This window comes from Lampetra fluviatilis, chromosome 33 (assembly GCF_964198595.1).
Source record: "Lampetra fluviatilis chromosome 33, kcLamFluv1.1, whole genome shotgun sequence".
Taxonomy (NCBI): domain Eukaryota; kingdom Metazoa; phylum Chordata; class Hyperoartia; order Petromyzontiformes; family Petromyzontidae; genus Lampetra; species Lampetra fluviatilis.
The window spans coordinates 8,145,146-8,160,445 of record NC_136307.1 but is presented as its reverse complement, the minus strand read 5'-3'; the positions used below and the strand labels follow the sequence as shown (position 1 = coordinate 8,160,445).

Below are 15,300 nucleotides of genomic sequence, written 5' to 3'. Positions count from 1 at the left end.
ATTTTGCCACAATGTAGTATGCATGTTGAATTTATTTCGCGCCGTATGTAGCCAGCCGTGCTGATAGGACGTGTTTTAGAGTAATTAGTGCCATACTTGGTGGGTATGATAATTGTCATCAGCCATGATCTATCGACTGCTGGATGAAGGCTTCCCCAAGCTGTTGCCATTGCACGCCATCCTGAAATGTGTCGATCCATTTAGCTCCTGCACGCGAGCCGAGTTAATCATTTCGTCTCTGCTGTGGACGTAAAATTTAATACCGGTGGTGCTGCGGACTACTCGACAACAGTAAACTACAATTGAGGTGCCATTCAATCAATCTTGAGCATTTTTTAATTGAAGTTCTTCGAAAATGCATGCACTAAGCCTTGCTTTAAAAAAGTTTTTTTGTAAGAATGTGCTATGAAAAAGGCCCATTGCCTGAAACGTCGCCAATTATATATAAAGTATATATTTTATGTTCAGGCAGTGTCGTTGATGAGGATTGGGGAATAACTGTATTTTCTTTGTTAAAATTCAAGATCAAGATGGCATCGTAGCCAAAACCATTGATTGCTCCACACCTCACCAACGCGTTAGACCATCTACCACATCTCACAGCTGCTGCAGAGTGGATAAGCGGCCTCCAAGATCTTACCCGAACACTCAATTAAAATGTCAGTATTGCAGGATGTTGATGTTTACAATTACACGTGCTTGTGTGCGCATTCACCCAAACCATCGGTAGTTGAATGTAAAAATTAGCATCATGGAAGAGGCTATAGTTGAGATAAAGTAATACTTATTTATTGTTTTTGCAATGAATACAAAAATACAAACATAAAAGTAGTCTACAATAAAATAAGACTTCTTCTGAAGCTTTCCAAAGGGTCCCATATTCTGTTGCATTTTAACTTTCACATAATTTGAACAATTTTAATTGTTGATTTTCTTTTTTCTCGTACGAAGTCAAGAAAAGAACCAAAATTGTACATTACAGTCTTTAACCATGAGTCAGTCTGTTGTATGTTATACTGGATTTTTAATTGTCGTCAAACAATAATGTGCAATACTACAATTTTGGTACAATGTAATCTAAACGGTTGAAGCGAGGAAAAAACTTTTTTTTTAATAAAACTTATTTCGAGGTTAATATGATGTAAAGCAGTACTGACTGCATTAAATTGAATAGAAATAACGGGCTATGAAATTATGGTGGGGGGCTCCAGGTCGGTGGGGGGGGGGGGGGTGAGCGGGTGGGGGTGGCATTTTAGTGGCCGAAACGTTCCTGACAAAACAACATTGCCAGGTAGCAACCAGAAAAAGTGTAATGGATTACAATGCCCTCCCCTCCCTCCACACCCCCTCCCTCCCTCCTCCCTCCACTTTACCCTCACAAAATTACAAAACGTGATCAAAATGACCCTTTATTGCTGACATATTCGTCCAACGCAACAAAAAAAAACCTGATCTGGAGAACGATGGGGAAATCATTACAAAACTGTCTACCAAAAAACAAACTCCGAACATTTATTTACATCAGCATGAGCACGCCTCCAGGCAGAATAAACAGACCATTCTGGGGCTGTACGAAACTCGCGAAATTCATGTCAGCAGATCAGAGGGTGTTGAAAGTTAAGCGACTACACTTGCACGAAAAAAATAATCCGAGCCATCGGTCACAGTACTGAGAGGAGATGGAACAGGTCCAGTAAGTTTAAGCTTAGAAACTCCGAGTACTTACCTTCATCCTTCGTGCACAGTCTTCTGCTCATTTTGATCACATTTAGTGTTTGATTGGCGTATGGCGCGTACGTGGGTTGACCGTTTTATGTTAAAATGCGTCGCGAAAATTGATTTCGTGGGACATGCGGCTGAAGAAAAAATTTGTCAAGATTTGGAACTGCGACGGGTCAAGATGTTAACCACACTAGTGGTGAATGTGTGAGGGTAGTTAGTTAGTAGTGGTGGTGGCTTTGTCATTGAACACCTGTGTATGGCAACTGAAACCTTCCATTAATATCAATGAAAAGTCTTTCATTCCTCAATTCAGAGGCGTTTTAGGTGTGATGGTTAAACGCGTGAGAATAGTTTTTTTAGAGCAATATGGTATAAACAACATCTCGTAGTAAAACTTTTTGAAATAATTATTCGAATATTTATGCATACCGTGACAAAAAGAAACCCATTCAGTTGTAAGAAGGTAGCAAACAACAAATAATGTTAGGTGCAACATTATGCAACAAACCAAGTACAAAAATAAACCGGAACTTATTCGTAAAGTAACTTAAATAAAAAATACTTTATACTCACGTCAAACATTGCTTTCCATTCACTTTATAACCTTTGTTATACATACTGTCCACAATCATCGTAGATCTGCTTTTTATAAATGAGCACTACAGCATCACATGGTAAACACAATGTATCCTTGCTCAACATTATCAGTATGTATAGCTTGTATAATCTTGCATGAAATAACATGCTAAAATTAAAACTCCTTTGTATATATATTATTTTTAAATCACACCTACGGGAGGGCTTCTTCAACTCGTGGGAATGACATTGGCACACACAGTAACGCAAAACATCACAATACAATACCGAGGAACGACACTGTAACAGTTATAACCCCCCCCCCCCCCGAGCATCGGTTTTCTGTATGCAAGAAAGCTCCCTTTTTTATCGATTAGCTAATGTAAATTTGGATACATGCTTTAAGCGGCAAACGATTAATGCACACACACTAAAGAGTTACCGAAAGTTCTCAATCACAGTCACTGGGATTCGTTGGTTGTTTAGGATTTGGCGAGATATCCGCAACTTCAGCTCTGAAGACGGTGGCTTCTCGATTTTAAGGGAGCGGATATCATCATACGTGGCACGTTTCGCCATCCCATCCTACCCTGGAAAGTCTGCACTCTTACGGGGGTGGGAGGGGGGTGCTTTTAAAAGGCCGAAAGCATCATTTTATAGTCTCGAAGCAGGGAGGGCGGCAGTTGGCCTTCGAAAGTCCACAATTTTCCTCGATTTCTTCCGCGTCAAACGTAGTATTCCTTTTCCTTGCCTTTCTTGTTTTTGGTGGAGCTTTTGGAGGCATTGGCCTCCTTGTCCTTGATGACCGCGCCGTTGGTCTGCGCGGAATTGCTGATGTAGTTACGGCTCTCGTCCACCTGGTAGGAGCCCTCGTCGCGGTTGCGGTATTTGTACATGGCGTACAGCAGGATGAGAATGCACAAGGCGGCGGCGGCGATGATGCCCACCACCATCCCAGTGGTGCTTCCCGACTCGCGAATCACCACCGTGTGGCCGGGCAGGCTGCCGCCCATGCCTCCCTCGGTCGGGTTCGCTGTGGGGATATCACGAGACACGGGGTGGGAGGAGGTTATTACAGCCTTCCTGAGCTTTGGGTTCTCTACGCCTAGCCCCGTGCGCGGCGGCGGCGCCAGGACTATGTCCGGCGCCAGCGGCCTCGGTTCGCTGGCCTGCGGTCGTCGCGAGATTTCGCCGGCAGCGTCGGGGCGGCCCGTGCCGGGGGAATACGCCGAGTCTCGACTCCTAGAGTCGCCCGGTCCGGGCTGCCGATTGGGCACTTGCGGGGCCGGCGAAAAATCTTCGTCGTCGCTCGGGGGCGGCCTAGCGTCAAGCGTCTCGCCCGAGCCATAGCCCGAGACTAAAGCGGGGCCGCCGCACTCGCTGTCTTCGGCGTCCACGTCCAAGGGGCAGCGCGGAGCGGCCCCCCGGTGGGGGGACGGCGTGGCCGTTGGGGCGGCCGCTGCGGTGGCGGTGCGCGGAGTGTGGTGCAGGGAGCGGTGCGTAGGTGGCGGGGGGATGAATGAAGTGTGGGTGGCTAGCAGAGGGAATTCTAAGGGCTCTTCGGTTACAATTGGGTATATTAACTCCCCTCCTAAGAGAGAAGAGAACAGAAAGGGGGGGAAGCGTAGTTAGGATGTGCACAGAGGGACAAAGCAGGCAAGCCAGCAGACAAAGACACAGCAAGTAACAAAAAAAATAAACGAGCAAGCTAAGAAACGAAAGAGCATTCGGAAACGGAAAACGAAAAGAAACGAAAAGAGCAATACATATTTGCAAAAAGCCACGCGAGAATAACATCAAAAATGTATCATCAGTTGAACATTTATGCAACAGATACATTAGGTAATTAGAAAAGTTTGTTTTATTAAGCATTACAACTGAATCGATGTCGTTAATATCTATGTGTAAAGATATGTTTACAGTAAAATGTTAGCCTAATGGTAAAAGTGAATTTTCAAAAAAGTATGCCGCATAGTTGGGTCAACTTACATCGACAAATTGCCCTCATGATTTTTGCATGAAGAACAAAAAAAAATTTGAAAGATAATTTTGTAAGAATCTCCTTAAATCAACAGTTTTCGCACTTTTTCTCAATACTTTCAGCAATGTCGTTTGAAACACTAAAATGTTATATCACAGCACATGACAACGGACTAAATAATAATAATTGTTAATAATAATGTTGGCACTACGATGTAAACATCTTTATTGAAGAGAAAAAAAAGGATCGTATCATTAAATTATATTGCACGTTTTCATTATGTACACAACTTTCGCTGTCCGTATAATTATTTTGCCCCTTTCTCGAAAAGAGTAATTTTCACTGCGCTAGCATGAGGATAAATCTGGAGTGGGGTTTTTTTTCTTATACTTTTAATATTTTTTTGTTTATTTAAGAGCTATCGTTTTGCTCATAAAGCCACGACATTGCAGAAGCATTGTCCAGAGACGGGAGGGGGGCTTGGGGGTGGGGGGGTGGTGGGTAGTGCGGCTTGTGAGCCATCATCAAAGCACCCTTGCCGACGCGCTACACGCGCAGCGTATGGCACAAGATGAACATGAGGGCAGTGAGAGAGTGACTGAGCTGCCATGTCCGTGTGTAGGGGGCACGGAGCGCTCGGCCGGCACTAGAGCTTTTGGCTGTAAAGAAAGGGACGGGGGGACATACACACCGTGAGCATTTCTGTGCCCATCCGCTTACGAGTGACACAAAGCAAGACGTGAAAGAGGAATCCCAAAACGCTGCACAGGACACAGCCCTAACTTGCAACTTCTTCACTCATGCACAACACATTTTCTCAGGAGCCTACAAGAAAATGCTGCACGTTTAAACCGCTGAATGGCTCGCTTCTCCGGCTATTTTCACGAAAAGTAATTCCAATCGATTGCATGGGTTAACCTTTGGCTGATGAGATATATATATATATTTTTTCTCTTGGCAATGTAGAGGGCTATCTAGTTTATTTTTAATGGGTCATAAGAGGATGGTCGGTATGAGATAAACATCGGGTTGTGTTAACAGACTTACGTGTAAAATTTAGATTAAAAAAAAACAATTGAGCGTATGCCAATGCGGTTACAATTAACGAATATGCAAAGGGTATGTAGAAAAGTTCCTTCTAACAAAGTAAAGATGGGCTGACGGATTTTGATGTAGCAATGCATGCTTAAAGTAAGTTGCATTTAGGGGAATGTGATAAAACGTAAACAAATCTGAGTCTAAAAAAAAAAGACAAAGGCACTCCACGACAATGGAGGATCACACGTTTGTGAACGCCTGACAAACTGCCTTCCAGCAAGGAAGGTTGACATCTCCCTTTTATTAGAAGCCAGTTGAGGGAACTGACTAAAAATGCATGGGAGGTCACAACTCAAATCGTGTCTTAATTTGGAGAGGCAGTTTGTCCCAAAAAAGCAAACTCTCTTCAATGCAATCTGCACTTCAATGCAATCTGCATTGAAGTGTAACGTCAAACCAAAAATAAACAAAACACACTGATCTGAACTGGACTATGGGGAAAATGGACAAAAAAGGTGCTTTAAAAAAAACGTCCGTGAATTGAAGTAATATGAAGCGTTCCTTAAAGATGCAAGAAATATACAGTCAACTAAACCAAAAGGCGATCATAACCCCCTCACAAGGACACTGTCACTGCCATCCAAAGCACACGTTGGAGGATCGGCTTACATTACGCTCTCACTGACAAAGGCACAAGTGAATTCTTCACCGCCTGCACGATACTTTATGTAACGGCCAACACACAATAAAAGTTGCGAGGCAAACGCTGCGGTAATTTCCATTGAGAAACCAGCTGCGGTACAGCAGTGGTGAGTTCACTTGTACGATGAATCTCGCACTCTTGAGTTTGATGATTGCCTGTGGCTAACGTCGATTTTGAGTGATATCCTAACCTGTCTTGGGTTGCCTGGGACACCTTCCCAACCCCCTTCACCAAGAATAGAGTTTTTCTTTTGGGTTAGATCATGTAAATATAAATGTGACGTTAAACCCGACACCACCTGACACAGCCAATTAGTAAAGTTTCTCATGCAAACAAAACACTCCAATTAGTTGCCAGGTCAGCACACCGGTGTGTTGGAGAGTAAACCCACATCGTTTAAAATTCGAGTACGACGTTTCGCCGGTAATTACAACCAGCCTCATCAGGCGACAGCTAGAATAGTAACTCATTGGCATGTTTTGATTGATGCGACAAACCCCTTCACCAACCTGCACTGACCAGCGTGGTGAAGTATGGTCAATAAAACCTCCAATCACCAACACGGCATGGGGAGGCATTCATCCAGCAGCGGATAGACAAAGGCTTGATTTGAAGCTTTCGTGAATGCAGGAATCCATACGCTTTGGTTCTTTCGGTAAAGTCACGTAGGTATAAAATAAAAATGTAATTTTTCTTTCGCTAAAGTCACGTAGGTATAAAATATATAAAAATATATTTTATACCTACGTGACTTTACCGAATGAACCAAAGAGTATATACAAAGGCTTGTAAATCATTATTGGGCTCCAACCACTCTGCCTGAACACGCCAACTGGCCTACTCAAAAGTCATGCCATTTTTGTTCGCGCAATATAACCAGCCGGCCACCAGAGGGCGTTTCAATGTCACACAACCTTCCGCTTTACAATCAGCTAGACGCTCTGCGTGCGTGCTGCAGCATTAACATCGAGGCAGGCCATCCCCGTGAAATGGTCGTGCTGGAGGGGAATGTACCATTTCGCTTCATAGGGAGAGAGAGAGGGCACCATCACCCATAACCAAGACAACCCGAATGTTCAAGTTGGGGGCAGGCACGGTGCCATATTTCGTACGGCCCAGCCACAAGCACAAATCAGTGATATTATCAAGGGCGACTGCTGCGTTTACACATGCGTCAATTAATGCAGACTATTCCATTCTATGTGACCGTGATAAGCCGAACGTCCCTCTGCGGCTGGCCTGCGTAGTTCTGTGTGCAATAGAACTCGCCGTGAGCAGAGTAAACCCCCGACTGAGCTATCTATGACAGACAGGGGCCCCTCAAAATGGCCTCATGCAACACAATGGGTTCCTCAGCTGGTACTTAACCCCCATTAAGGTTAATCGTATTCTCGCTAAACCGTCTCCAATATTACTGGATACGTTGCATACTGATGGCAGCACCAATGTGACATCTTATACTTTGGTATGTTTTTTTTTCTCTAAAACCATTTACAGCAGCTGAAAAGGCCTGTGAAGGGGTTAATAGAATGCCAACCAGTGCACATCTGAACACACACCAGGCGTTAAAGGAATCAACGTGTAATTTTGCGAAAGAAACAAATATATAATGTATTACAATTTTCGCTGTTTGTTTACGTAAATATAACATGATCTAGATTTTTTTCAGCAAATTCAATTCATGTTATAAACAATGCTAAATGTCGTGCTTCGTACTCAATCTTTTTTTTCCTGACAAAATATAAGCCAAATTAAACGCAGCGTCTGCTTTATGAATACAATTTATTTTCTTGGTTCTTTCGGTAAAGTCACGTAGAAGGGAAGTAATAAAATGATAAAAATAAAACATAATAAAATAATTCTCACGACGTTTCGGTCACAACGCAAGCAGCCGTCATCAGGACGTCCTCAGGACGGCTGCTTGCGTTGTGACCGAAACGTCGTGAGAATTATTTTATTATGTTTTATTTTTATTATTTTATTACTTCCCTTCTACGTCACTTTACCGAAAGAACCAAGAAGATGAATCCCAGCAGTCACGAAAGCTTTAAATCGAAATTTAATACAATTTATTGTTATCCAAAATGTGAAATAAAAATTCCCTTAACAGTGTATTCAAAGCCTTGGAAATGAGTATCATAATTTGTGGCAAAATATTTCCCTTAAAGCCTGAGGTGTGCCGATTGTGCATGTGCTAACACAGGCACTGCACATTCTAGTCCACGCACACACACACACAAATTACTCAGCATCGGATGCGACCTTAGACCACAGAGATAATAACAACAGAGCTGGGCTGGGCAATATAAACAAAGATTGTTTTTTTATCAATTGAAAATGTAGCCGTCTCTTTAGATTTGTTTTAATGTTTTGAACACATTAATTGAATACAAATTAATTACACTACTGTAAATTAACTTGATCAGTTAAGCTGATAATAGCTTGATTAATGACCAATTTCAGTTACAATTAAGAGAGCTCTAAAGAAGAAAAATGCATCTTGACCTGTCCTAATCTGCATCGTGATTTAAACACAACAATGATATTACTGCACTCAATTTGAAGGCGTGCCCTGAGGCGCACAGAGAGAGAGGCAGTGAAAACGCCAGCCCAGTTTGTTTCAATATCGCTCTGTCTCGGCACATGGTACAAAGGCGGCTGGCAAAAAACCAAGGAAGAGGGGGGGGGAAGAAGCAGGAGAAGCATGAATGGAAGCCTAGGAGATACAGATGCACAGAAGGAAGGGAGGGCATGCAGTGCACGTGTGTAGGGTCAGGTAGGTCAGGGTCTCCGAAAGGGACAAGGTGTTGTTGCTGGGTCAGGGCCTGGGTAAAAGTGGCTTTTGCCAGGAACTGTCACTGATGGGACCCAACTGTAGCTACAGCTAATGAACAACGTCGTTTGTAATCTTCATGCTATTTGTTGTATCACGTAGGAGTTAGTAGGCGGGCTGCTGAGGATTGTGTTACAACAGGCAAAACAATTTCACCGTCGGTCCAAAAACAACTTGTGCATGTCATTTTGTACGGCATATAAAAGCAAACAATCATAACGTAGCATATTTCTATTTACCACACTTGATACAATATGCCTACGCTTGTAAATCAAACAATGCTAAGAAACATATTGAGCATGTTTAACATCATCATGTAAAAAAAAACTAGTACCTTTAAAAAAAACTTAAACTTTAAATAAAAACAATGTTAAAGGCTAATATCTTATACGGCTTATAACAGCATGCATTCATTGCTGCGTAATATTTGACATCAAACAATGGTTATGGACACAAAATGTGCACGCCATAAAACTCAGAGCTTAACACAGGCTAGTGGACAAATTTTAACAAGCTGCCAAGTAATTCAATCAAGAGAGCCTCCGTGTTGTTGCAAATACGTGTACAAACTGATTATACGTATGTATGCATATTGAAATTCTTTCGCACCGTACATAGCCAACCGTGATAATCGGAGCATGAGCTTACACCCACGTTGGATTGGTACATAGCGTTATTTACTTTTTTTTACGGAAAACTGTTTTAAAAGCACGTTTTTCCTAATCATGCTCAAAAATATACAGATCGAGTGAACTGGTAATTGGTAAACTGTGTGGTAAGTTTCATATTGATGGTTGTAAGGTGTTGTGTCATTTTCATCAGAAACACGTGTAATGTCCTTGGACAGTCTGATGGACAGACATATTTCCTGGGGATAGCAATAAATAACCAATCAGCTCCCAAACATACGGTACATTCTCCCTTTATTAAGTGGCATTGTGTTGCTGTGACTGCCCCATGAAAACATGAAATATATGGCACTAAAATGTCTCATCGCATCTCACTGTGCATGTGCATCAGTGTGGCTTAGTGCATTTTCGGTGGATGGTTTGCATGTCTATTTCAAATGGATGGCATCACATTTGTAAATTATCAGCCATTAAGTTAAGGCAGCACATGGCGCAGACCGCATGTCCAAAAATCCAACCATCTCTACGCAGCACTTTGGCTCCAGTGTTATTCTCTTCGAGCCAATATGTGACTCAGCTCGCTGGGCATAAAGTGAAAGGACAAGATTTTTGATTGGAATATCCCAGGCTGCACAGTCACGTGTCGGACCTGTGCTGCTCTGACTTTTAACTCAATTTAGCGGATATTGTTTTCAAGGGCACACAATTGACAAGGTTCCATGGGTTGGGAACGTGGGTCAACTTTTATTTTATCAGGTAAGGCCCACCTGACATGGCAACAAATTATAGATCAATGATATGGCTTATATTTCTAAATGTGGAGGAAAAAACTGGAGGACCCGTGTAAAATATCCACGCAACCACGGAGAGCACATGCAAACCCCAAATATACAGGCGTCAGGGTTGGGAACGAACCCACGATGGCCTCCTGTATACCATGCGAGGTAGTTAACATCTTGCCACTGTGGCGCCCCTATTTTTTGCAATACCACCACAGTTCTGTTTCTCTGAAGATGCGTTTGTCTTGGAATGTTAGTGATTTTGATGCAGAAGAGAATCTGAAAAAAATCAGTGGCACTAATGTAAGTGTTCTATTTGATGTTTAAGGTATTTTATTTTAAACACCCAGCCATTCCGTTATTTATAATAACAAACCCCACTTGGTGAATTCGAAAATAATGTATTTGATTTCACATATTCGTGCACATCATTTGTTCAGTTATTCTAATGTTAAGCTCTGAGTTTACAATTACTGTGTATGTAAGTGCATTACCTGGTGGTTTACCTGTTTTCCAACAGATAGTACAACATTTGAAATGTCAAAGTACACGTTTTCACAGATAGAGAGTTGGTTTTAATGTGTAGGTGAGAATTCTATAGCGTAAAAGGACTGCACACACATTTTATGAAATTCAATTTGACGAGTAGATAGTAATTTTGGAGGTAAAGTTACAAAACCTTTGAAAATTCGTCCAATGTTAAACTCAGTTTCAGTAATAAAGAAGAAGTAATAATTGGATATTTTAAATGTATTCAAAAATAAAAATGTACTTTCTCTTTTTTTAGAGAAACTTACCCTTCTACAAAACCTGACTGCATAATCTCAGCAGTTAAAACATAAAATGATCAGATATGACTAACCAGGATAAATTATATAATATGGAAATTATTCTTGCGTTGAATGTTACTGACAATCTTCACGCCAGAATGACAAAACAGATATATTTAAACGTGGTCAAACAATGTCCACGTCAGCTTATGTATTATTAAAATTGCAAAGTGTACCAAGACTTTGTAAAGATATTATGCTTCTCTTTTAGATAACTGTTTGAGAAAGGCTTAAAACTCCACAAAATTAAGGAATGTTTTTAATTCAACTACATCGCCAGTGGTTTAACGTCTTTAGCAGTCTCTGGTGAATATATTTAGACGACTAAGAAAACGGTTATCATCAGATTTCTGAGACTGTCATCAGCTTCATCCATGGCTGATTACTGAACAATTTACTACCTAATTTGCTGTTCCACATATTACAAGGCAACATGTTAAGCTTTGCAATTCATAGCTGAGGCCTACCTGGGAAGCCTAAAATAAAAAAAATGGTCTGATCATTGAATCGTCAATGGGGACAGCTATTCTATGAGTAACGATTAGTTACATATTGGTGGGATAACAATACATTGTTGGGATAACAGTGAGCGTGCAGTCCTTTTTTTTACATGGCACGGTACACAGCTTTTACCATTTAAGCTCTCTTCACGAGCTCTGGCAAGCCGCTGCAGTGAGGATGTGTGCATGAAAGCGGCGGACTAACCTAACCTACCTGGGCTGGTCTCACACTCCTCGAGATCCTCGTCATCCGTGGGGCATTCTGCCGAGGCCACTAAAATGTCATCGGACACCTGCGGGAAACAGAGGAGCGAGCCAGGTTAGAACATGAGGAACGTAACATTTGAATATGCGCGCATGCACGTGTTGAACTTCTTTCGCACCGCACGTAGCCAACCAGTGCAAGTCGGAGGTGCAATATAGCGGCTGCTTGTTTCTCTCTGAGAGAGAAAGAGAAAGGGGGGGGGGGGGAAATCTCACTTCGCTTGATCTGTGAGATATTAAAATTCAGACCTTCGTAAATTTAAATTACTCGCGGCCATACGAGATCATGAAACGTGTAAATCCCTAGGGAATTTATCAGCACAAAATAAGGCTCACTATCACTTCGTGCTGCCCTTTGCACAGGTGGCTCCTGTTGCTACTGGACATCTTCGAAACAAGAGCTTCATAGCTCATCGGATTCTTCCAGTCCAGAAAAAGATTCAAATTATCTTACATTGTCATCTCATCATAAAGAAGACGCGAACTGTCCGTGACCTCTGTCAATGTTTGTTTCGCCAAGAACTGCCCACACCCGAATACATATCGCCGCACTATCTTATTTATGGGGACAGCGGGCTGACCTGCAAGCACATTTTCTAAAATAATTAATAACCTGTAACATTTATCCTTAACCCAATGTGCTCCAAAGTAATTGATTTCACTTCGCTTGTCCTCAAACTGCTCAGTGTATCCCAAAATAATATTATCTGCTTTGGCCTGACCAAGTCAACTAATTTGCACTAAATCAGCATTGCATTTCTTCCTGAGCGAGTGCGACTGCAGAGAGCCTCTTATCAGAGGCAATTGCCCCCACGAAATGTCCTCCAGCCCTGCAGATTTCCAGCCAAGTCTGACGCTTATTTGCTGATTCACACACACGAAAAAAAAAGAACGCCGCTAATGATATGTGTTATCAGTACTGGCCCAAATTTTAACCTTGAGCAGTAATTTATGTTGTATTTTTTATACACCCTTTCCAGTTGTTGTTGCCTCATAGTGCAAACATTGTTCCTTCTAACGCGAACATATATTATGCACATCTCATCCAGTAGTGGGGTGGAATCAATAATGCAGGCCCTCCGATATAATTGAAATTATTTTAGCATTGGTCAATGAAAGTACGGCAGTGATTAATTTTAAAGATATCATTGTTCACAGTCTGGCAATACACTATTAAAACGAACAAATGCTGCACATGTACATTGTGTGGTTATTTCTGATTTACATACGGTAGGACATTTTAGTGGCCACTTAAAATGAATCGTTGCACAAAGAGCTTGGGCGATGCATTATCATTCATCTTAAGATCTTACAAAAACCCTAATAATCATGCCATTTCTAGCCATTACAAATGGTACACAGGCACAGGGTTTATGTACACTCTTTGGAGCATGCCCTTTCATTAAGACATTTGTTCCGCACACCAATGTAATCATTACAACTGTGTGAAGGCACAAAGGTCCCTTTGCATTTTCATAAGCGGGGATATGGCACAGCTGGATGAATGGATCAGTGTGTTTGGTGGAAAGAACGAAAAATTAAAAATATATTTTACCACCCTCACCACGCGCATATCAACTCCCCCCCCACGCTTCTCCAGCTCCACATTCACACAAAGACAAAAATGCCCTGTACAGCCTACATAGACTGCTATGGTAAGTAATGTGAGTGAGCACCTATGGAGGTCGACATAGGGCATAAAGAAGTGGTGTGGTAGGTATCACAGTGCTGATGTTGGCAAACCGCACCAGGTGCTCATTTAAGGCTAAGTCGACTCAGAGGAGGCCCAGTAATGATTCAGAAAATCACCACTATTTATTGCTCCCTTTCCTCTTCGAAAACTCAGAAACACAAAGATCTCCACGACAGCATTAAAAGACACATGGATGTGGGTGGTCAGCACCGTACCCGGCCGGCTACCTTTGGTCTCAAGCGACGGGGGTGCCCAGGATCTGTTCAAATATAATCGCCCCCGACGTTGGCCACGAGTGGGAATCGAACTCGGCTCACCAGGTCCATAGCGCAGCACGCGAACCACTCCACTATCGCTCCCCATGCGCACAATGACAAAGATCCCCCATATAGCCTGAACAGACTGTAGAGGCAAATGCTGTTAGCGAGCACCTATGAAGGCCGGAACGGTACACGAGGGGGTGGGTGGCCAGCACCACGCCCGACCGCCTTTGTCTCCCCAGTGGCGATGTTTACACACCGCACCAGGTACTCATTTGAGGCTGAGTCAACCTAGGGGAAGACCAGTACCGGTTCAGATAATCGTCACTGGTGTTGGCCGTGAGCGGGAATCGAACTCGGGTAGCCGGGTTCGTAGCGCAGCACGCTAACCGCTACACTACCGCTCCCCATGCGCACACACACACAAACACACGCGCGTGCGTGCGCACACACGAACGCGCACACATGCATGCACAAGCATGCTCGAGCATTCATGCGTACTCAAGAGCTATGCCCATAAAATGGCCTGCAGCGTGAAAGCTGACATTAAGCACTGCATCAGAAATTCGGCGCCACCGCTACGCATTATGCAAGTGTGCGCTCGCGACCGGCACAGGCGTGCGAGCGTGCGGACGGGCGTGCGTGCGTGGAGAGTGCAGGGAAGCGCAGATTTCCTCCTGCCCTCCAGGGCCACCGCGATTGTTCGTGGGAAGAAATGACATTGCGAGCAAATTTTGCATCAGAGCTCCGTCAAATGCTTTGTAACAAAAAAAAATCCTTCCTCTTATTTATTTATTTCATGTTTATTTCGTCGCATTTTTGCCCCAAACATACAGCCATATGAGGAGACTAAGGAACAAATATATATAAATATATACACCGCGTGAATTGCAATCCTCAGCGGTTGATTTCCTTTGTCCCGCAAGGATTGCGGATGTGCAGTAAAACGGCCGTTTAGGAATGGGCACAAATTCTCAGGGAAGCACATTCACAGCGCCACCGCTATAGCATTAGCTCAGAGGTTGTATTAAGGATATTGTTGCCACTATTTACTCAACAATTGCTAAAAATGTACTGCAAACACGAAACGTAACCTTTGCGGAAAATGACTGCACTCATGAACTCCGCCACCCGAGTTCCAGCCCCTGGACACAGCTAACGTGGGGTGGTGAAGTTTCCAATCTGAATCTGGTCTTGGGTCCCTTCCCCGCACTTCACCCAACTGCGCTTCCCAACACGGTGGTCGAAGAATATTGCCAAACAATATTGAAATACATTTTATATGTCTCCGTAACCGTAACTTTTTAAGTAAATGACTACCCATCAGACAATGACAGCTGGGTATTTAGTGCTGTAAAAAAAGCAATTTGAACATTATAACATCTGCGTAGCATGATAAGGCCGTGTACGGTGAATAAGGAGCATTTAAAAAAACATATTCCGTCCATTATTTAACCATCTAAGTTGTTGACGAGATTCATTATTGGTGCGA

The 15,300-nt window shown here is 42.8% G+C and overlaps 1 protein-coding gene across 11 annotated transcripts in view; it reads right to left on the bottom strand.

Annotated features, from left to right (window-relative positions):
* Positions 1–1,364: 1,364 nt before the first annotated feature.
* Positions 1,365–15,300, bottom strand: part of LOC144944023 (neurexin-1-like) — a 389,198-nt gene continuing 375,262 nt past the window's right edge. For 7 of the 11 annotated variants that reach the window (XM_078872018.1, XM_078872023.1, XM_078872022.1 and 4 more), the window contains 2 exons: positions 11,806–11,884; positions 1,365–3,889 (listed from right to left, as the gene is read on the bottom strand). In XM_078872018.1, coding sequence (XP_078728144.1) covers positions 3,024–3,889; positions 11,806–11,884 — 945 coding nt within the window. In that variant the 3' untranslated portion in view covers positions 1,365–3,023. Of the gene's footprint in view, positions 3,890–4,287; positions 4,939–11,805; positions 11,885–15,300 lie in introns of all 11 variants that reach the window. The other 4 variants (XM_078872025.1, XM_078872027.1, XM_078872028.1 and 1 more) reach the window with 2 other exon arrangements.